General features: G+C 45.4%; 1 protein-coding gene across 1 annotated transcript; it reads right to left on the bottom strand.

Moving 5' to 3' along the window:
* Positions 1-16,657: 16,657 nt before the first annotated feature.
* Positions 16,658-17,302, bottom strand: LOC134947923 (uncharacterized protein DDB_G0271670-like; the record flags this gene model as incomplete). Its single annotated transcript, XM_063935737.1, has 1 exon — positions 16,658-17,302. A coding segment is annotated over one exon (645 nt), but the record flags the coding sequence as incomplete, so codon positions are not given.
* Between the last annotated feature and the right edge of the window lie 1,901 nt (positions 17,303-19,203).

Raw genomic sequence — 19,203 nt, 5'->3', positions numbered from 1 at the left:
GTACGGTAGTTCACGGCTGTAGCTACCTCTGTGTCGGCACTCGGCAGTCCATCCATAATTGTATACCACCTACCCGTGTTTTTTTTTCCCTTTCTTCTTTATACATACTACATCTCATTATCAACCAGTCTATATTAGCAGCAGACACAGTACAGTACGGTAGTCCACGGCTGTAGCTACCTCTGTGTCGGCACTCGGCAGTCCATCCATAATTGTATACCACCTACCCGTGGTTTTTTTTTTCTTTCTTCTTTATACATACTACATCTCATTATCATCCAGTCTATATTAGCAGCAGACACAGTACAGTACGGTAGTCCATGGCTTTAGCTACCTCTGTGTCGGAACTCGGCAGTCCATCCATAATTGTATACCACCTACCCGTGGTTTTTTTTTTCTTTCTTCTTTATACATACTACATCTCATTATCATCTAGTCTATATTAGCAGCAGACACAGTACAGTACGGTAGTCCACGGCTGTAGCTACCTCTGTGTCGGCACTTGGCAGTCCATCCATAATTGTATACCACCTACCCGTGGTTTTTTTTTTCTTTCTTCTTTATACATACTACATCTCATTATCATCCAGTCTATATTAGCAGCAGACACAGTACAGTACGGTAGTCCACGGCTGTAGCTACCTCTGTGTCGGCACTCGGCAGTCCATCCATAATTGTATACCACCTACCCGTGGTTTTTTTTTCTTTCTTCTTTATACATACTACATCTCATTATCATCCAGTCTATATTAGCAGCAGACACAGTACAGTACGGTAGTCCACGGCTGTAGCTATCTCTGTGTCGGCACTCGGCAGTCCATCCATAATTGTATACCACGTACCCGTGTTTTTTTTTTTCTTTCTTCTTTATACATACTACATCTCATTATCATCCAGTCTATATTAGCAGCAGACACAGTACAGTACGGTAGTCCACGGCTGTAGCTACCTCTGTGTCGGCACTCGGCAGTCCATCCATAATTGTATACCACCTACCCGTGGTTTTTTTTTCTTTCTTCTTTATACATACTACATCTCATTATCATCCAGTCTATATTAGCAGCAGACACAGTACAGTACGGTAGTCCACGGCTGTAGCTATCTCTGTGTCGGCACTCGGCAGTCCATCCATAATTGTATACCACCTACCCGTGGTTTTTTTTTCTTTCTTCTTTATACATACTACATCTCATTATCATCCAGTCTATATTAGCAGCAGACACAGTACAGTACGGTAGTCCACGGCTGTAGCTACCTCTGTGTCGGCACTCGGCAGTCCATCCATAATTGTATACTAGTATCCATCCATCTCCATTGTTTACCTGAGGTGCCTTTTAGTTGTGCCTATTAAAATATGGAGAACAAAAATGTTGAGGTTCCAAAATTAGGGAAAGATCAAGATCCACTTCCACCTCGTGCTGAAGCTGCTGCCACTAGTCATGGCCGAGACGATGAAATGCCAGCAACGTCGTCTGCCAAGGCCGATGCCCAATGTCATAGTACAGAGCATGTCAAATCCAAAACACCAAATATCAGTAAAAAAAGGACTCCAAAACCTAAAATAAAATTGTCGGAGGAGAAGCGTAAACTTGCCAATATGCCATTTACCACACGGAGTGGCAAGGAACGGCTGAGGCCCTGGCCTATGTTCATGGCTAGTGGTTCAGCTTCACATGAGGATGGAAGCACTCAGCCTCTCGCTAGAAAACTGAAAAGACTCAAGCTGGCAAAAGCACCGCAAAGAACTGTGCGTTCTTCGAAATCCCAAATCCACAAGGAGAGTCCAATTGTGTCGGTTGCGATGCCTGACCTTCCCAACACTGGACGTGAAGAGCATGCGCCTTCCACCATTTGCACGCCCCCTGCAAGTGCTGGAAGGAGCACCCGCAGTCCAGTTCCTGATAGTCAGATTGAAGATGTCAGTGTTGAAGTACACCAGGATGAGGAGGATATGGGTGTTGCTGGCGCTGGGGAGGAAATTGACCAGGAGGATTCTGATGGTGAGGTGGTTTGTTTAAGTCAGGCACCCGGGGAGACACCTGTTGTCCGTGGGAGGAATATGGCCACTGACATGCCTGGTGAAAATACCAAAAAAATCAGCTCTTCGGTATGGAAGTATTTCAACAGAAATGCGGACAACAGGTGTCAAGCCGTGTGTTGCCTTTGTCAAGCTGTAATAAGTAGGGGTAAGGACGTTAACCACCTCGGAACATCCTCCCTTATACGTCACCTGCAGCGCATTCATAATAAGTCAGTGACAAGTTCAAAAACTTTGGGCGACAGCGGAAGCAGTCCACTGACCAGTAAATCCCTTCCTCTTGTAACCAAGCTCACGCAAACCACCCCACCAACTCCCTCAGTGTCAATTTCCTCCTTCCCCAGGAATGCCAATAGTCCTGCAGGCCATGTCACTGGCAATTCTGACGAGTCCTCTCCTGCCTGGGATTCCTCCGATGCATCCTTGCGTGTAACGCCTACTGCTGCTGGCGCTGCTGTTGTTGCTGCTGGGAGTCGATGGTCATCCCAGAGGGGAAGTCGTAAGCCCACTTGTACTACTTCCAGTAAGCAATTGACTGTTCAACAGTCCTTTGCGAGGAAGATGAAATATCACAGCAGTCATCCTACTGCAAAGCGGATAACTGAGGCCTTGGCATCCTGGGTGGTGAGAAACGTGGTTCCGGTATCCATCATTACTGCAGAGCCAACTAGAGACTTGTTGGAGGTACTGTGTCCCCGGTACCAAATACCATCTAGGTTCCATTTCTCTAGGCAGGCGATACCGAAAATGTACACAGACCTCAGAAAAAGAGTCACCAGTGTCCTAAAAAATGCAGCTGTACCCAATGTCCACTTAACCACGGACATGTGGACAAGTGGAGCAGGGCAGGGTCAGGACTATATGACTGTGACAGCCCACTGGGTAGATGTATGGACTCCCGCCGCAAGAACAGCAGCGGCGGCACCAGTAGCAGCATCTCGCAAACGCCAACTCTTTCCTAGGCAGGCTACGCTTTGTATCACCGCTTTCCAGAATACGCACACAGCTGAAAACCTCTTACGGCAACTGAGGAAGATCATCGCGGAATGGCTTACCCCAATTGGACTCTCCTGTGGATTTGTGGCATCGGACAACGCCAGCAATATTGTGTGTGCATTAAATATGGGCAAATTCCAGCACGTCCCATGTTTTGCACATACCTTGAATTTGGTGGTGCAGAATTTTTTAAAAAACGACAGGGGCGTGCAAGAGATGCTGTCGGTGGCCAGAAGAATTGCGGGACACTTTCGGCGTACAGGCACCACGTACAGAAGACTGGAGCACCACCAAAAACTACTGAACCTGCCCTGCCATCATCTGAAGCAAGAAGTGGTAACGAGGTGGAATTCAACCCTCTATATGCTTCAGAGGTTGGAGGAGCAGCAAAAGGCCATTCAAGCCTATACAATTGAGCACGATATAGGAGGTGGAATGCACCTGTCTCAAGCGCAGTGGAGAATGATTTCAACGTTGAGCAAGGTTCTGATGCCCTTTGAACTTGCCACACGTGAAGTCAGTTCAGACACTGCCAGCCTGAGTCAGGTCATTCCCCTCATCAGGCTTTTGCAGAAGAAGCTGGAGACATTGAAGGAGGAGCTAACACGGAGCGATTCCGCTAGGCATGTGGGACTTGTGGATGGAGCCCTTAATTCGCTTAACAAGGATTCACGGGTGGTCAATCTGTTGAAATCAGAGCACTACATTTTGGCCACCGTGCTCGATCCTAGATTTAAAGCCTACCTTGGATCTCTCTTTCCGGCAGACACAAGTCTGCTGGGGTTGAAAGACCTGCTGGTGAGAAAATTGTCAAGTCAAGCGGAACGCGACCTGTCAACATCTCCTCCTTCACATTCTCCCGCAACTGGGGGTGCGAGGAAAAGGCTCAGAATTCCGAGCCCACCCGCTGGCGGTGATGCAGGGCAGTCTGGAGCGACTGCTGATGCTGACATCTGGTCCGGACTGAAGGACCTGACAACGATTACGGACATGTCGTCTACTGTCACTGCATATGATTCTCTCAACATTGAAAGAATGGTGGAGGATTATATGAGTGACCGCATCCAAGTAGGCACGTCACACAGTCCGTACTTATACTGGCAGGAAAAAGAGGCAATTTGGAGGCCCTTGCACAAACTGGCTTTATTCTACCTAAGTTGCCCTCCCACAAGTGTGTACTCCGAAAGAGTGTTTAGTGCCGCCGCTCACCTTGTCAGCAATCGGCGTACGAGGTTACATCCAGAAAATGTGGAGAAGATGATGTTCATTAAAATGAATTATAATCAATTCCTCCGCGGAGACATTGACCAGCAGCAATTGCCTCCACAAAGTACACAGGGAGCTGAGATGGTGGATTCCAGTGGGGACGAATTGATAATCTGTGAGGAGCGGGATGTACACGGTGATATATCGGAGGATGATGATGAGGTGGACATCTTGCCTCTGTAGAGCCAGTTTGTGCAAGGAGAGATTAATTGCTTCTTTTTTGGTGGGGGTCCAAACCAACCCGTCATATCAGTCACAGTCGTGTGGCAGACCCTGTCACTGAAATGATGGGTTGGTTAAAGTGTGCATGTCCTGTTTATACAACATAAGGGTGGGTGGGAGGGCCCAAGGACAATTCCATCTTGCACCTCTTTTTTCTTTAATTTTTCTTTGCGTCATGTGCTGTTTGTGGAGGGATTTTTGGAAGGGACATCCTGCGTGACACTGCAGTGCCACTCCTAGATGGGCCCGGTGTTTGTGTCGGCCACTAGGGTCGCTTATCTTACTCACACAGCTACCTCATTGCGCCTCTTTTTTTCTTTGCGTCATGTGCTGTTTGGGGAGGGTTTTTTGGAAGGGCCATCCTGCGTGACACTGCAGTGCCACTCCTAGATGGGCCCGGTGTTTGTGTCGGCCACTAGGGTCGCTTATCTTACTCACACAGCTACCTCATTGCGCCTCTTTTTTTCTTTGCGTCATGTGCTGTTTGGGGAGGGTTTTTTGGAAGGGACATCCTGCGTGACACTGCAGTGCCACTCCTAGATGGGCCCGGTGTTTGTGTCGGCCACTAGGGTCGCTTATCTTACTCACACAGCTACCTCATTGCGCCTCTTTTTTTCTTTGCGTCATGTGCTGTTTGGGGAGGGTTTTTTGGAAGGGCCATCCTGCGTGACACTGCAGTGCCACTCCTAGATGGGCCCGGTGTTTGTGTCGGCCACTAGGGTCGCTTATCTTACTCACACAGCTACCTCATTGCGCCTCTTTTTTTCTTTGCGTCATGTGCTGTTTGGGGAGGGTTTTTTGGAAGGGACATCCTGCGTGACACTGCAGTGCCACTCCTAGATGGGCCCGGTGTTTGTGTCGGCCACTAGGGTCGCTTATCTTACTCACACAGCTACCTCATTGCGCCTCTTTTTTTCTTTGCGTCATGTGCTGTTTGGGGAGGGTTTTTTGGAAGGGCCATCCTGCGTGACACTGCAGTGCCACTCCTAGATGGGCCCGGTGTTTGTGTCGGCCACTAGGGTCGCTTATCTTACTCACACAGCTACCTCATTGCGCCTCTTTTTTTCTTTGCGTCATGTGCTGTTTGGGGAGGGTTTTTTGGAAGGGCCATCCTGCGTGACACTGCAGTGCCACTCCTAGATGGGCCCGGTGTTTGTGTCGGCCACTAGGGTCGCTTATCTTACTCACACAGCTACCTCATTGCGCCTCTTTTTTTCTTTGCGTCATGTGCTGCTTGGGGAGGGTTTTTTGGAAGGGACATCCTGCGTGACACTGCAGTGCCACTCCTGGGCCCGGTGTTTGTGTCGGCCACTAGGGTCGCTTATCTTACTCACACAGCTACCTCATTGCGCCTCTTTTTTTCTTTGCGTCATGTGCTGTTTGGGGAGGGTTTTTTGGAAGGGCCATCCTGCGTGACACTGCAGTGCCACTCCTAGATGGGCCCGGTGTTTGTGTCGGCCACTAGGGTCGCTTATCTTACTCACACAGCTACCTCATTGCGCCTCTTTTTTTCTTTGCGTCATGTGCTGTTTGGGGAGGGTTTTTTGGAAGGGACATCCTGCGTGACACTGCAGTGCCACTCCTAGATGGGCCCGGTGTTTGTGTCGGCCACTAGGGTCGCTTATCTTACTCACACAGCTACCTCATTGCGCCTCTTTTTTTCTTTGCGTCATGTGCTGTTTGGGGAGGGTTTTTTGGAAGGGACATCCTGCGTGACACTGCAGTGCCACTCCTAGATGGGCCCGGTGTTTGTGTCGGCCACTAGGGTCGCTTATCTTACTCACACAGCTACCTCATTGCGCCTCTTTTTTTCTTTGCGTCATGTGCTGTTTGGGGAGGGTTTTTTGGAAGGGCCATCCTGCGTGACACTGCAGTGCCACTCCTAGATGGGCCCGGTGTTTGTGTCGGCCACTAGGGTCGCTTATCTTACTCACACAGCTACCTCATTGCGCCTCTTTTTTTCTTTGCGTCATGTGCTGTTTGGGGAGGGTTTTTTGGAAGGGACATCCTGCGTGACACTGCAGTGCCACTCCTAGATGGGCCCGGTGTTTGTGTCGGCCACTAGGGTCGCTTATCTTACTCACACAGCTACCTCATTGCGCCTCTTTTTTTCTTTGCGTCATGTGCTGTTTGGGGAGGGTTTTTTGGAAGGGACATCCTGCGTGACACTGCAGTGCCACTCCTAGATGGGCCCGGTGTTTGTGTCGGCCACTAGGGTCGCTTATCTTACTCACACAGCTACCTCATTGCGCCTCTTTTTTTCTTTGCGTCATGTGCTGTTTGGGGAGGGTTTTTTGGAAGGGACATCCTGTGTGACACTGCAGTGCCACTCCTAGATGGGCCAGGTGTTTGTGTCGGCCACTAGGGTCGCTTAGCTTAGTCATCCAGCGACCTCGGTGCAAATTTTAGGACTAAAAATAATATTGTGAGGTGTGAGGTATTCAGAATAGACTGAAAATGAGTGGAAATGATGGTTTTTGAAGTTAATAATACTTTGGGATCAAAATGACCCCCAAATTCTATGATTTAAGCTGTTTTTTAGGTTTTTTGGAAAAAAACACCCGAATCCAAAACACACCCGAATCCGACAAAAAAAATTCGGTTAGGTTTTGCCAAAACGCGGTCGAACCCAAAACACGGCCGCGGAACCGAACCCAAAACCAAAACAGAAAACCCGAAAAATTTCCGGCGCTCATCTCTAATAATTACTGACAGACAGCAGGGAGTGTTCAGCCAGCCCAGCTCTCTGACAATTTCGGTGAAGCTCGTGGTCCACCAGAATGCCCTTTATACAGCCTTGTCGGCGGGCCCCCTGAGACCAACAGGGTCCTAAGCAGCTGCTTTGGTTGCCTTGTGGTAAATCCTCCTCTGCACTGCAGGTGGGGCAGATGTAACATGTGCAGAGAGAGTTAGATTTGGGTGAGTTATTTTGTTTCTGTGCAGGGTAAATACTGGCTGCTTTATTTTTTACACTGCAATTTAGATTACAGTTTGAACGCACCCCACCCAAATCTAACTCTCTCTGCACATGTTACATCTGCCCCCCCTGCAGTGCACATGGTTTTACCCAACTGCTAACAAATTTGCTGCTGCAATCAGATCTGAATTAGGCCCTAAGGGGGTAATTCAGACTGCATCGCTGCAGCGGCAGCGATCGCAGTCTGAATTACTTTGTGGAGTGCGCATGCGCAGTGGCTGCACTGCGCGTACGCACCCCGGGACCCCAGATAGATGATATCAGAATCTTACTGGCTTCAATCGCCTCTGCCTGATTGACAGGCAAAGGCGGTCGCGGGGTGGGAGGGGACAAGCCAACGGCGGGGTGCAGTCCAGATGGTTGGGAGGGGCGGGCCGCGACAGCTGCGTGATGTCACACCCGGAACGTGGTGGGAAGCTCCCTGCCAGCGCATCGCTGCCGTGCGAAGTTTTGTACCTGTGTGTGAGTGTGTGTGTGTGTGTGTGGTGGGGGCAGAGCTGGATTAAGGCTATGGGGGGCCCGGGGCAATTCAAACAGTAGGGCCCCTAATAAAAAGGCAGACAGATGAATAATACCACTTTTACACTCGCACTCCCGGGTCACTCCCGGGATGCTTCCCGGGATGCATTCCCAGGACTGACCCCTTTCACACTGCATTAAGACCTGGGATCGACCCGGGACAGCCCCATTTACACTGATCCCGGGATATCCCTGCAAATGCATTAGTATGTCATTAGAAATGGCCTTGGGCTCAGAAAAGATGACATCAGCTTTTCTGAGCCCAAGAAAGCTCCAATCCGAGTCCTTTTAACAGTCCCGGGATAGTGAATCCCGGGACGGACCCTTTCACACTACCCAGCTTCCCGGGACGGTCCCGGGACCAACCCTGCTTTTGACCTGGGATGAAATCCCGGGATGCTCGTCCCGGGAAATTGTCCCTGTACCCATTTACACTGAGAAGAATCCCGGGATGATGTGCGTTCACGTGCAATATCCCGGGATTTTTCTGCGAGTGTAAAAGGGGTATTACACACATTAGATATACAACAAAAAAACAATACAGCCAGCTTACTTTTTGCTCTATTGCTGGTGACACACTCATTCCTCTCTGTGTCTCCCCAGCAGGGGCTGGCTGGCAACTTTCAGCCTGGGGGGCAGTTACTAGGAAGTGGCCTGGCTAGCAATGTAAAAATGGGTGTTACAATAATGTTGGTGGTGTGGTTTGCTTAATGTGTGGTTTTAAATAGCTAATTAAATATTTAAAAAATTGTTATGACAAAAAGCTATAAACAAATACATTACCTAGCAGCCCTATCTGACTAAAGCCCCTCCATACACCAGCAATGGATTGGGGCATCAGGGGATTGGGAAAAATTAAACATATTTAAAAAATCCCAATTCCCCCGATCTGTACCATATAGTTGGCGACAAAAACAGCAAGGCCTGCACTGTAGTGGACGGCTCCCGACTGAGCGGGACCACACTAACGTCAACGTGGTCTGATGGGTGTAGTATGTTATGCCGGCGGTCGGGACCCTGGCGCCGGGATCCCGACCACCAGCATACCGGCAGTGGGGCGAGCGCAAAAGAGACCCTTGTGGGCTTGCTGCGCTCGCCATGCTGTGGGCATGGTGCGCTATGCACGCCACGCTATTTATTCTCCCTCCAGGGGGGACGTGGACACCCCAAGTGGGAGAAAAGTTGTCGGTATGTCGGGATTCCGGCGCCGGTATACTCAGCGCCAGGATCCCAACAGCCAGTATATCAAATACCACCCGGTCTGATAACTGCATCCCTAGTACCAAGTATCAGTCTTGAAATTTCTGCACCCATGCAGGCTTTGAAACATAAAAGAGTATATAAAAATACTCTCTAATCCAACCTGTTTCGTCAAACTGACTTTCTGAAGGAGATATATATATATATATATATATATATAGAGAGAGAGAGAGAGAGAGAGAAAGAAAGAAAGAAAGAGAGAGAGAGAGAGAGAGAGGGAGAGGTGGCACTCGGAGGATGTTGCTATTTACTATGTATTCATTGCATCCGACATATGTTTCAGGCAGCAGCCCATCGTCAGGGATGAATGTACAATACAATAATGCTGCTATGTACTTTCGTCCCGGACGACGGGCTCCTGCCCGAAACATATGACAGATTAAAAAAAATACATATTAAATAGCAACGTCTTCTGAGTGCCACCTCAACCTCTCCATATTTACTTTCTCATACACCAATGGAGGGCACTGGAGCAAGTAGAGACGTATAAGAGGATGGAGTGCCGGGCTTATCTATCTTATCTATCTATCTATCTATCTATCTATCTATCTATCTATCTATCTATCTATCTATCTATCTATCTATCTATCTATCTATCTTCTCCCCTGAAAAAAACAAATTATAAATGCACATAATAATTGTGCAAGGCTGACCCATCTACTTAAAGTGGGAGCCCCAATGACCGGTCTCCGGAGAAAGCAGGCCCGGCAACATGGGGAACAAAGGGGACACCAGTGCTGGGCCTCAAGGGTCAGATGGGCCCCCGGGAAACAATAATAAAAAATATGAGGCTGCAGTGTCTATTGTTACTTTTTAAAAACCATCTCCTGAACGTCTGCCCACCCCCTGCATACCCTAGTACTTGGTCTGTTCCACTGGTGATGCTGCACCGGCCCTTCCCACCCTGCCTCTTTCCACCAGCACCACTGCAACATCGCCGTGACCTTGGAGCTCAGCAGCTATAGGTGTACTGTATATACGTATATATATATATATATATATATATATATATACACACACACACACACACACACACACACACGTACGAATACTGCTGTCAAACATATACATTCACATCATTAAAGTTGGGTCGTGTGTGTGTGTTTGTGGGTCGAGGAGGGGGGGGGGGCGAGGGTTGTGGTTAGGGGCACAGAGATATCTGTGTACCGTGCCCCAAGATTTATTTTGCCGGCCCTGGGGGTAAGTATCAGAGCGCTGGGGGTGGAGCGGGGGGGTGGGTGGGGGGATTGTTGAGATGGAACAGCAATGGGTGGAGGGGTGTTGGGACAGAGCCACGATGTCTGCAGTCTGCCATCTGCATGTATCACCATTTGAGGAGAGGCATCGGGGCAATTTATTAGTAACATTCACAATTGCGTACCGGTCATAAGAGAGCACAGATAGATAGATAAATAGATACACATACATGCATATACATATGTACATATATATTTACACACACAGAACAAACCAAACCCCCCACCCCCTTTGCAAAGTGTATCTGCTCCACAGTACAAACCACCCCAGGTACTTACCTGATTTATGAAAGGGTGGAGCAGATACGAAGCAGGATGAACACTGTCACTGAGCTAGCTGGCAGGAGACTGGAGACCAGTGCTACAGGAGGGAGGATATTGGTAGACAGGAGAAGAGGGGCCAGCCTGATAGGAGCTCCACTCTGATGGCTGGTCCCAGGGGAGGGGCCAGCCACGATTAAAGCAAAACAGTGGCTAAAAGGGTCTGGCTCTGCCTCTAATAATCCCGGACTGGAGATCAGCAGTGTAGATCAGGGAATTGTAGCCCTGACTCATCTGCTCTGCCCCCAAAGCCAGCAGTACAGTCTGCATGCCTCCAGGCCCTGGCCTCTTTATATGCGCAAGTGCAGCGCGGCTGCGGCACTTTCATGTCTGCCACTGCTCCACAGGCACCACGCACCCTCCGCTGGCTCCAGTCCACACTTCTTTCCTACAGCCTGCCCTGTGCGCCTAGCAGCAGGCTGCTAGTACTACTGTACACACCATTGGACAGCTGAGCCATCGCTCAGCTGTCCTATACTGCTATGCGGCGTCACGGTTTCGGTTGCCAGGGCAACCTATAGGGAGACGCAGTGCTGCAGATCGGATCAGCAACAGAGATCCGATCTGTGGCGGGGCCCTTTTAGAAAGGGGGGCCCGGGGTACTTATCCCCTGGGCCCCCTCCTTAATCCGGCTCTGGGTGGGGGGTGGGGGGGTAAGGCCTGACATATGGGGCAAACTAAATAGCACATCTATGATCGACTCTGAATTGCCCCCATAGTCCCCTAAGCTAGGTACACACTAGACTAGGCCATGGTTGCCTATCCTCCCTCATTCTGTAGGAGACTCCCTGAAAGAGTAGCAATCTCTCTGGCTACCATGCTGCGTATGCAGGGGGCATCCTCAAATTCCAGTTCAGCGATGCAATTGCAATTAGAGTGCGATCGCAATGCTGGACGGAACTTTGCATGCTGGGATACCTTCCAGCATGCGATTGTCAGCAGTAGCAGAGTCTGCTTTTTAGAACCTGAATAGGGTCCTTTATACCTAAAGGTGCCAATACTGTGTAGTGGTATTGCATTAAAAAAAAAGAATAATAATATGAAAAAAATAAATTAAATAAGTTGTGTTTAAAAATAATAGCTAATGGAAATAAGTCTATAAAAAAAAGTTCTGTGTCAATGTCTCTATCATGATGTTCTGAAAAGTAATGCGACACACTATGGGTTTGGAGACTTTTTTGATATTTTGATAAAAAGCGTGTGCCAGACGGCTGGCTCAGAAACTGCTTGTTCAGATTAGCACCAAGGGTGGTCTTCAACTCCCACACTTTCTGAGTTACTACCACTCAGTCCATCTTGCTAGAATAGTGGAAACGTCTAGACACTTGGCGACCAAGCAATGGCCGGTTATTGAAGGACATTCAGTTAATCTCTCCCCGCTTGTCATCCCATGGCTCTGACAAATCCCTACCTTTCACCAGCCGACATTAGACCCTACTTTTAAGTGTTGGAAGAAGCTGAGAGCTCCCTCCTACTTTGATAAAGGTATCTCGCTGCTTACACCCTTAATGCAGAATCCATTCAGGATGGGCCCTTAGCAATATATTTTACCTAGGCCAATTGGTTGATAAAATTGGGCTACGCTCTTTTACAGATCTCCGTGGCGCCTTTGGTCTTCCGTCAACTTCTTTTTGGTTCTACCTCCAGTTTAGACACTACATCTCCTCACTACCATCCCTTAAAGGGGGATGGGATCCAACTCCCTTTGAATCTTTAGCACTCTCACAAGACTCACCGAGACATTTAATATCTACTTTATACCAAATATCTCTGACTGGCTTTACAGATCCAATGCCAAGCTACATCTCTGCATGGCACAGGGAACTGCCTGGCTGTTTGACGGACGACCAATGGCTCTGGATCTTTAACTATACTTTAGTGAATTCCTCTTGTGTACAGGTTTTGGAAACTCAATAATATAAGATCTTACCTCGATGGTATAGATGTTTGACAATTCTTCACCAGATGAACTCGAATCTTTCCAGTTCATGCTGGAGATGTGGACAATCTTGAGGTACCCCCTTACATATTTGGTGGCTTTGCCCAGTGCTATCAAATTTCTGGCAACAGATTAATTTCCTCTCTGAAAAGATCACCAGCCTCCCACTTCCAACTACACCTGAATTCTGGATTTTTTAATTTAATGACCATACCCATTTCGCAATTTCAAAAATAATTGCTTCGACATCTAATGAATGCAGAAAATTATACCCAGTGTTTTTGGAGATCCACCATCTGCCCTCCACTTTCTCAGTGGTTTAGAAGAATTCATTTTTACATGTCTATGGAGGATCTTACGTCCTCCTTGAACTTAACTTTCTCATCCTTTACAGCAACGTGGTATGACTGGTTGAGATTTAAAGAATCGTCAGAGTATACAGCCCACCTAATACCCAATACAAGTACAACACCCGAGTGATTCTGAAGATCATCTCACCCCTTTCCTTCCCTTTTCTTCCCTACAATCTTTCTTTCTTTCTTTCTTTCTTTCTTTCTTTCTTTCTTTCTTTCTTTCTTTCTTTCTTTCTTTCTTTCTTTCTTTCTTTCTTTCTTTCTTTCTTTCTTTCTTTCTTTCTTTCTCATATCTGGATCTAGTCAGACCAATGTCTTTTGTTGATGTTTATGTGTATATGGATAGTTGATATTTGGTCATTTTATACCAATTTTACTACTTGACTTGAATTGTATTATGACAATTGTTTGTACTGCTTGAAAATATTACTTGTATGATCTGGAAAAATCTTAATAAAGACATTGCACACAAAAAAAAAGCGTGCGCCAGGAAAATAATATTTTGTCCTATACATGGTCTTTGCCTAACTTGTAGTTCTGTATCTACAAATAAGTTCCTTGGAGCACCATCAACCCTTGTGCGGTCAGGCAGTGACCAGCCCTAATGTTGGTTTATTATTGTAATCCTAATACAATATTTCCATAGTTTACTGGTGCGGACTTCAGTCCATTTTGCTAAACTCTACTTCTGGAAGTTTATGAAAATAGTATGCTGTGCTAGTGTGTTTTAGCTGTTATGTAATGAAATATAATCTGAGGAATATTACAATAAGGAAAAATAATAATACTACTGCTACTACTACTACTACTACTACTCCTACTACTCCTACTACTGCTACTACTACTACTGCTACTCCTACTACTACTACTCCTACTCCTACTCCTGCTACTCCTACTACTACTCCTACTGCTACTGCTACTCCTACTACTCCTACTCCTACTACTACTACTACTACTGCTACTCCTACTACTACTACTGCTACTCCTACTACTACTACTACTACTGCTACTACTACTACTACTACTGCTACTCCTACTACTACTACTACTACTACTACTACTACTACTGCTACTCCTACTACCACTACTGCTACTCCTACTCCTACTACTACTACTGCTACTCTTACTACTACTACTACTGCTACTCCTACTACTACTACTACTACAGCTGCTGCTGCTACTCCTACTACTACTACTCCTACTACTACTACTACTACTACTACTACTACTACTACTCCTACTACTACTACTACTACTACTGCTACTCCTACTACTACTACTACTACTACTCCTACTCCTACTACTGCTACTCCTACTACTACTCCTACTCCTACTACTACTCCTACTACTACTACTACTACTACTGCTACTGCTACTCCTACTACTACTACTGCTACTCCTACTACTACTACTACTACTACTGCTACTCCTACTCCTACTACTACTACTACTACTACTCCTACTGTTGCTGCTACTACTACTACTCCTACTGCTACTACTACTACTACTACTACTACTACTACTCCTACTACTACTACTACTACTACTACTACTACTACTGCTACTACTACTACTACTACTACTCCTACTACTACTACTACTACTGCTACTCCTACTACTACTACTACTCCTACTCCTACTACTGCTACTCCTACTACTCCTACTACTACTACTACTACTACTACTACTCCCACTACTACTACTACTGCTACTCCTACTACTACTACTACTACTCCTACTCCTACTACTGCTACTCCTACTACTACTCCTACTCCTACTACTACTCCTACTACTACTACTACTACTACTGCTACTCCTACTACTACTACTGCTACTCCTACTACTACTACTACTACTACTACTACTGCTACTCCTACTCCTACTACTACTACTACTACTACTCCTACTGTTGCTGCTACTACTACTACTGCTACTACTCCTACTACTACTACTACTACTACTCCTACTACTACTACTACTACTACTACTGCTACTCCTACTACTACTACTACTCCTACTACTACTACTGCTACTGCTACTCCTACTACTACTACTACTACTACTACTACTCCTACTACTACTGCTACTGCTACTACTACTACTCCTACTACTACTACTACTACTACTCCTACTGCTACTCCTACTACTACTACTGCTACTACTACTACTACTACTACTACTGCTACTCCTACTACTACTACTACTACTACTACTACTGCTACTCCTACTACTACTACCACTACTCCTACTCCTACTCTTACTACTACTACTGCTACTCTTACTACTACTACTACTACTACTACTACAGCTGCTGCTACTCCTACTACTACTGCTACTCCTACTACTACTACTACTCCTCCTACTCCTACTACTACTACTACTACTGCTACTCCTACTACTACTACTACTACTCCTACTACTACTACTACTACTACTGCTACTACTACTACTACTACTACTACTACTACTCCTACTCCTACTCCTACTACTACTACTACTACTACTGCTACTACTACTACTACTACTACTCCTACTACTACTCCTACTACTACTACTACTACTACTACTACTACTACTGCTACTCCTACTACTACTACTACTACTACTACTACTACTACTACTCCTACTACTACTACTACTACTACTGCTGCTACTACTACTACTACTACTACTGCTACTACTACTACTACTACTACTACTACTACTACTACTACTACTACTGCTACTACTACTACTACTACTACTGCTACTCCTACTACTACTACTACTCCTACTACTACTCCTACTACTACTACTACTACTACTGCTACTCCTACTACTACTACTACTACTACTACTACTACTACTACTACTACTACTGCTACTCCTACTACTACTACTACTACTACTACTACTACTGCTGCTACTACTACAGCTGCTGCTGCTACTCCTACTACTACTGCTACTCCTACTACTACTACTACTACTACTACTACTCCTCCTACTCCTACTACTACTACTACTACTGCTACTCCTACTACTACTACTACTCCTACTACTACTCCTACTACTACTACTACTCCTACTACTACTACTACTACTACTACTACTACTACTACTACTACTACTGCTACTCCTACTACTACTACTACTACTACAGCTGCTGCTGCTACTCCTACTACTACTGCTACTCCTACTACTACTACTACTACTCCTACTACTACTACTACTACTACTACTGCTACTCCTACTACTACTACTACTACTACTACTCCTACTACTACTACTCCTACTACTACTACTACTACTGCTACTCCTACTACTACTACTACTACTACTACTACTACTCCTCCTACTACTACTACTACTACTACTACTACTACTACTACTACTACTGCTACTACTACTACTACTACTACTACTACTACTACTGCTACTGCTACTACTACTACTACTACTACTACTACTACTGCTACTCCTACTACTACTACTACTCCTACTACTACTCCTACTACTACTACTACTACTACTACTACTGCTACTCCTACTACTACTACTACTACTACTACTACTACTACTACTGCTACTCCTACTACTACTACTACTACTACTACTACTACTACTACTACTACTACTACTACTGCTGCTACTACTACAGCTGCTGCTGCTACTCCTACTACTACTGCTACTCCTACTACTACTACTACTACTACTACTACTACTACTCCTCCTACTCCTACTACTACTACTACTACTACTACTACTACTCCTACTACTACTACTACTACTACTACTGCTACTCCTACTACTACTACTACTACTACTACTACTACTACTACTGCTGCTACTACTACAGCTGCTGCTGCTACTCCTACTACTACTGCTACTCCTACTACTACTACTACTACTACTACTACTACTCCTCCTACTCCTACTACTACTACTACTACTACTGCTACTCCTACTACTACTACTACTCCTACTACTACTCCTACTACTACTACTACTACTACTGCTACTCCTACTACTACTACTACTACTACTACTACTACTACTACTACTGCTACTCCTACTACTACTACTACTACTACTACAGCTGCTGCTGCTACTCCTACTACTACTGCTACTCCTACTACTACTACTCCTACTCCTACTACTACTACTACTACTGCTACTCCTACTACTACTACTACTACTACTCCTACTACTACTACTCCTACTACTACTACTACTGCTACTCCTACTACTACTACTACTACTACTCCTACTACTACTACTCCTACTACTACTACTACTACTGCTACTCCTACTACTACTACTACTGCTACTCCTACTACTACTACTACTACTACTACTACTACTGCTACTCCTACTACTACTACTACTACTCCTACTGTTGCTGCTACTACTACTACTCCTACTGCTACTCCTACTACTACTCCTACTGTTGCTGCTACTACTACTACTACTACTGCTACTCCTACTACTACTACTACTCCTCCTACTGTTGCTGCTACTACTACTCCTACTGCTACTACTACTACTACTACTACTACTACTCCTACTGTTGCTGCTACTACTACTACTCCTACTGTTGCTGCTACTACTACTACTCCTACTGCTACTACCACTACAACTAATAATAATAAAAAATATTTTTATTTAAATAAATATAAAATAAAATAAAAATAACCATAAACAATGATAAAGATAAGTAATGTAAATAAAGAGAATAAAAATAAATATGTGTGTATGTATGATGGTTAAAGAAAGACGTTTAGGTTAATATCTATATTCAGGCTGTATGGCTCCAGTGTTTTTAATTTGTAAACCCACTCGGTTTCTTTTTTTCTTAGAGAGGTGACCAAATTACCTCCTCTCCAGTGGGGTGTCATCTTCTGCAGGTTTTGGTTGGGTTTTTTAGGATAGTGAGCAGATAGGTTGTGTGTCTTTAGTAGAGATGTGCACCGGAAATTTTTCGGGTTTTGTGTTTTGGTTTTGGATTCGGTCCCGCGGCCGTGTTTTGGATTCGGACATGTTTTGGCAAAACCTCCCTGAAATTTTTTTGTCGGATTTGGGTGTGTATTGGATTCGGGTGTTTTTTTTCAAAAACCCCTCAAAAACAGCTTAAATAATAGAATTTGGGGGTAATTTTGATCCTATAGTATTATTAACCTCAATAACCACAATTTCCACTAATTTCCAGTCTATTCTGAACACCTCACACCTCACAATACTATTTTTAGTCCTAAAATTTGCACCGAGGCCGCTGGATGACTAAGCAAAGCGACCCAAGAGGGCGGCACAAACACCTGGCCCATCTTGGAGTGGCACTGCAGTGTCAGACAAGATGGCACTTCAAAAAATTGGCCCCAAACAGCACATGATGTAAAGAAAAGAGAAAAAGAGATGCACTGTGGTCGCTGGACGGCTAAGCTAAGCGACACAAACACCTCAATATCACAGGAATTATTCGTTATAATCAATGGTATTATTGGTCCAAATCACTGGAAGAAAATGACAAAATCACTGGAATTATTAATTCTAATCAATGGTATTATTGGTCCAAATCACTGGAAGAAAATGACAAAATCTCTGGAATTATTCGTTCTAATCAATAGTATTATTGGTCCAAATCACCGGAAGAAAATGACAAAATCACTGGAATTAAATGGCAGTAATGTCGGGAATTATATCAAATGGCAGTACCACTGGACATATACAGAAGTGTCAGACAGGATGGCACTTAAAAAAATTGGCCCCAAACAGCACATGATGCAAAGAAAAGAGAAAAAGAGGTGCACTGTGGTCACTGGATGGCTAAGCTAAGCGACACAAACACCTCAATATCACAGGAATTATTTGTTCTAATCAATGGTATTATTGGTCCAAATCACTGGAAGAAAATGACAAAATCACTGGAATTATTTGTTCTAATCAATGGTATTATTAGTCCAAATCACTGGAAGAAAATGTCAAAATCACTGGAATTATTTGTTCTAATCAATGGTATTATTAGTCCAAATCACTGGAAGAAAATGTCAAAATCACTGGAATTATTTGTTCTAATCAATGGT

This window comes from Pseudophryne corroboree, chromosome 8, assembly GCF_028390025.1.
Source record: "Pseudophryne corroboree isolate aPseCor3 chromosome 8, aPseCor3.hap2, whole genome shotgun sequence".
In the NCBI taxonomy this organism is placed as follows: domain Eukaryota; kingdom Metazoa; phylum Chordata; class Amphibia; order Anura; family Myobatrachidae; genus Pseudophryne; species Pseudophryne corroboree.
The sequence above is the reverse complement of the archived record's forward strand: the minus strand, read 5'-3'. Positions and strand labels throughout refer to the sequence as shown.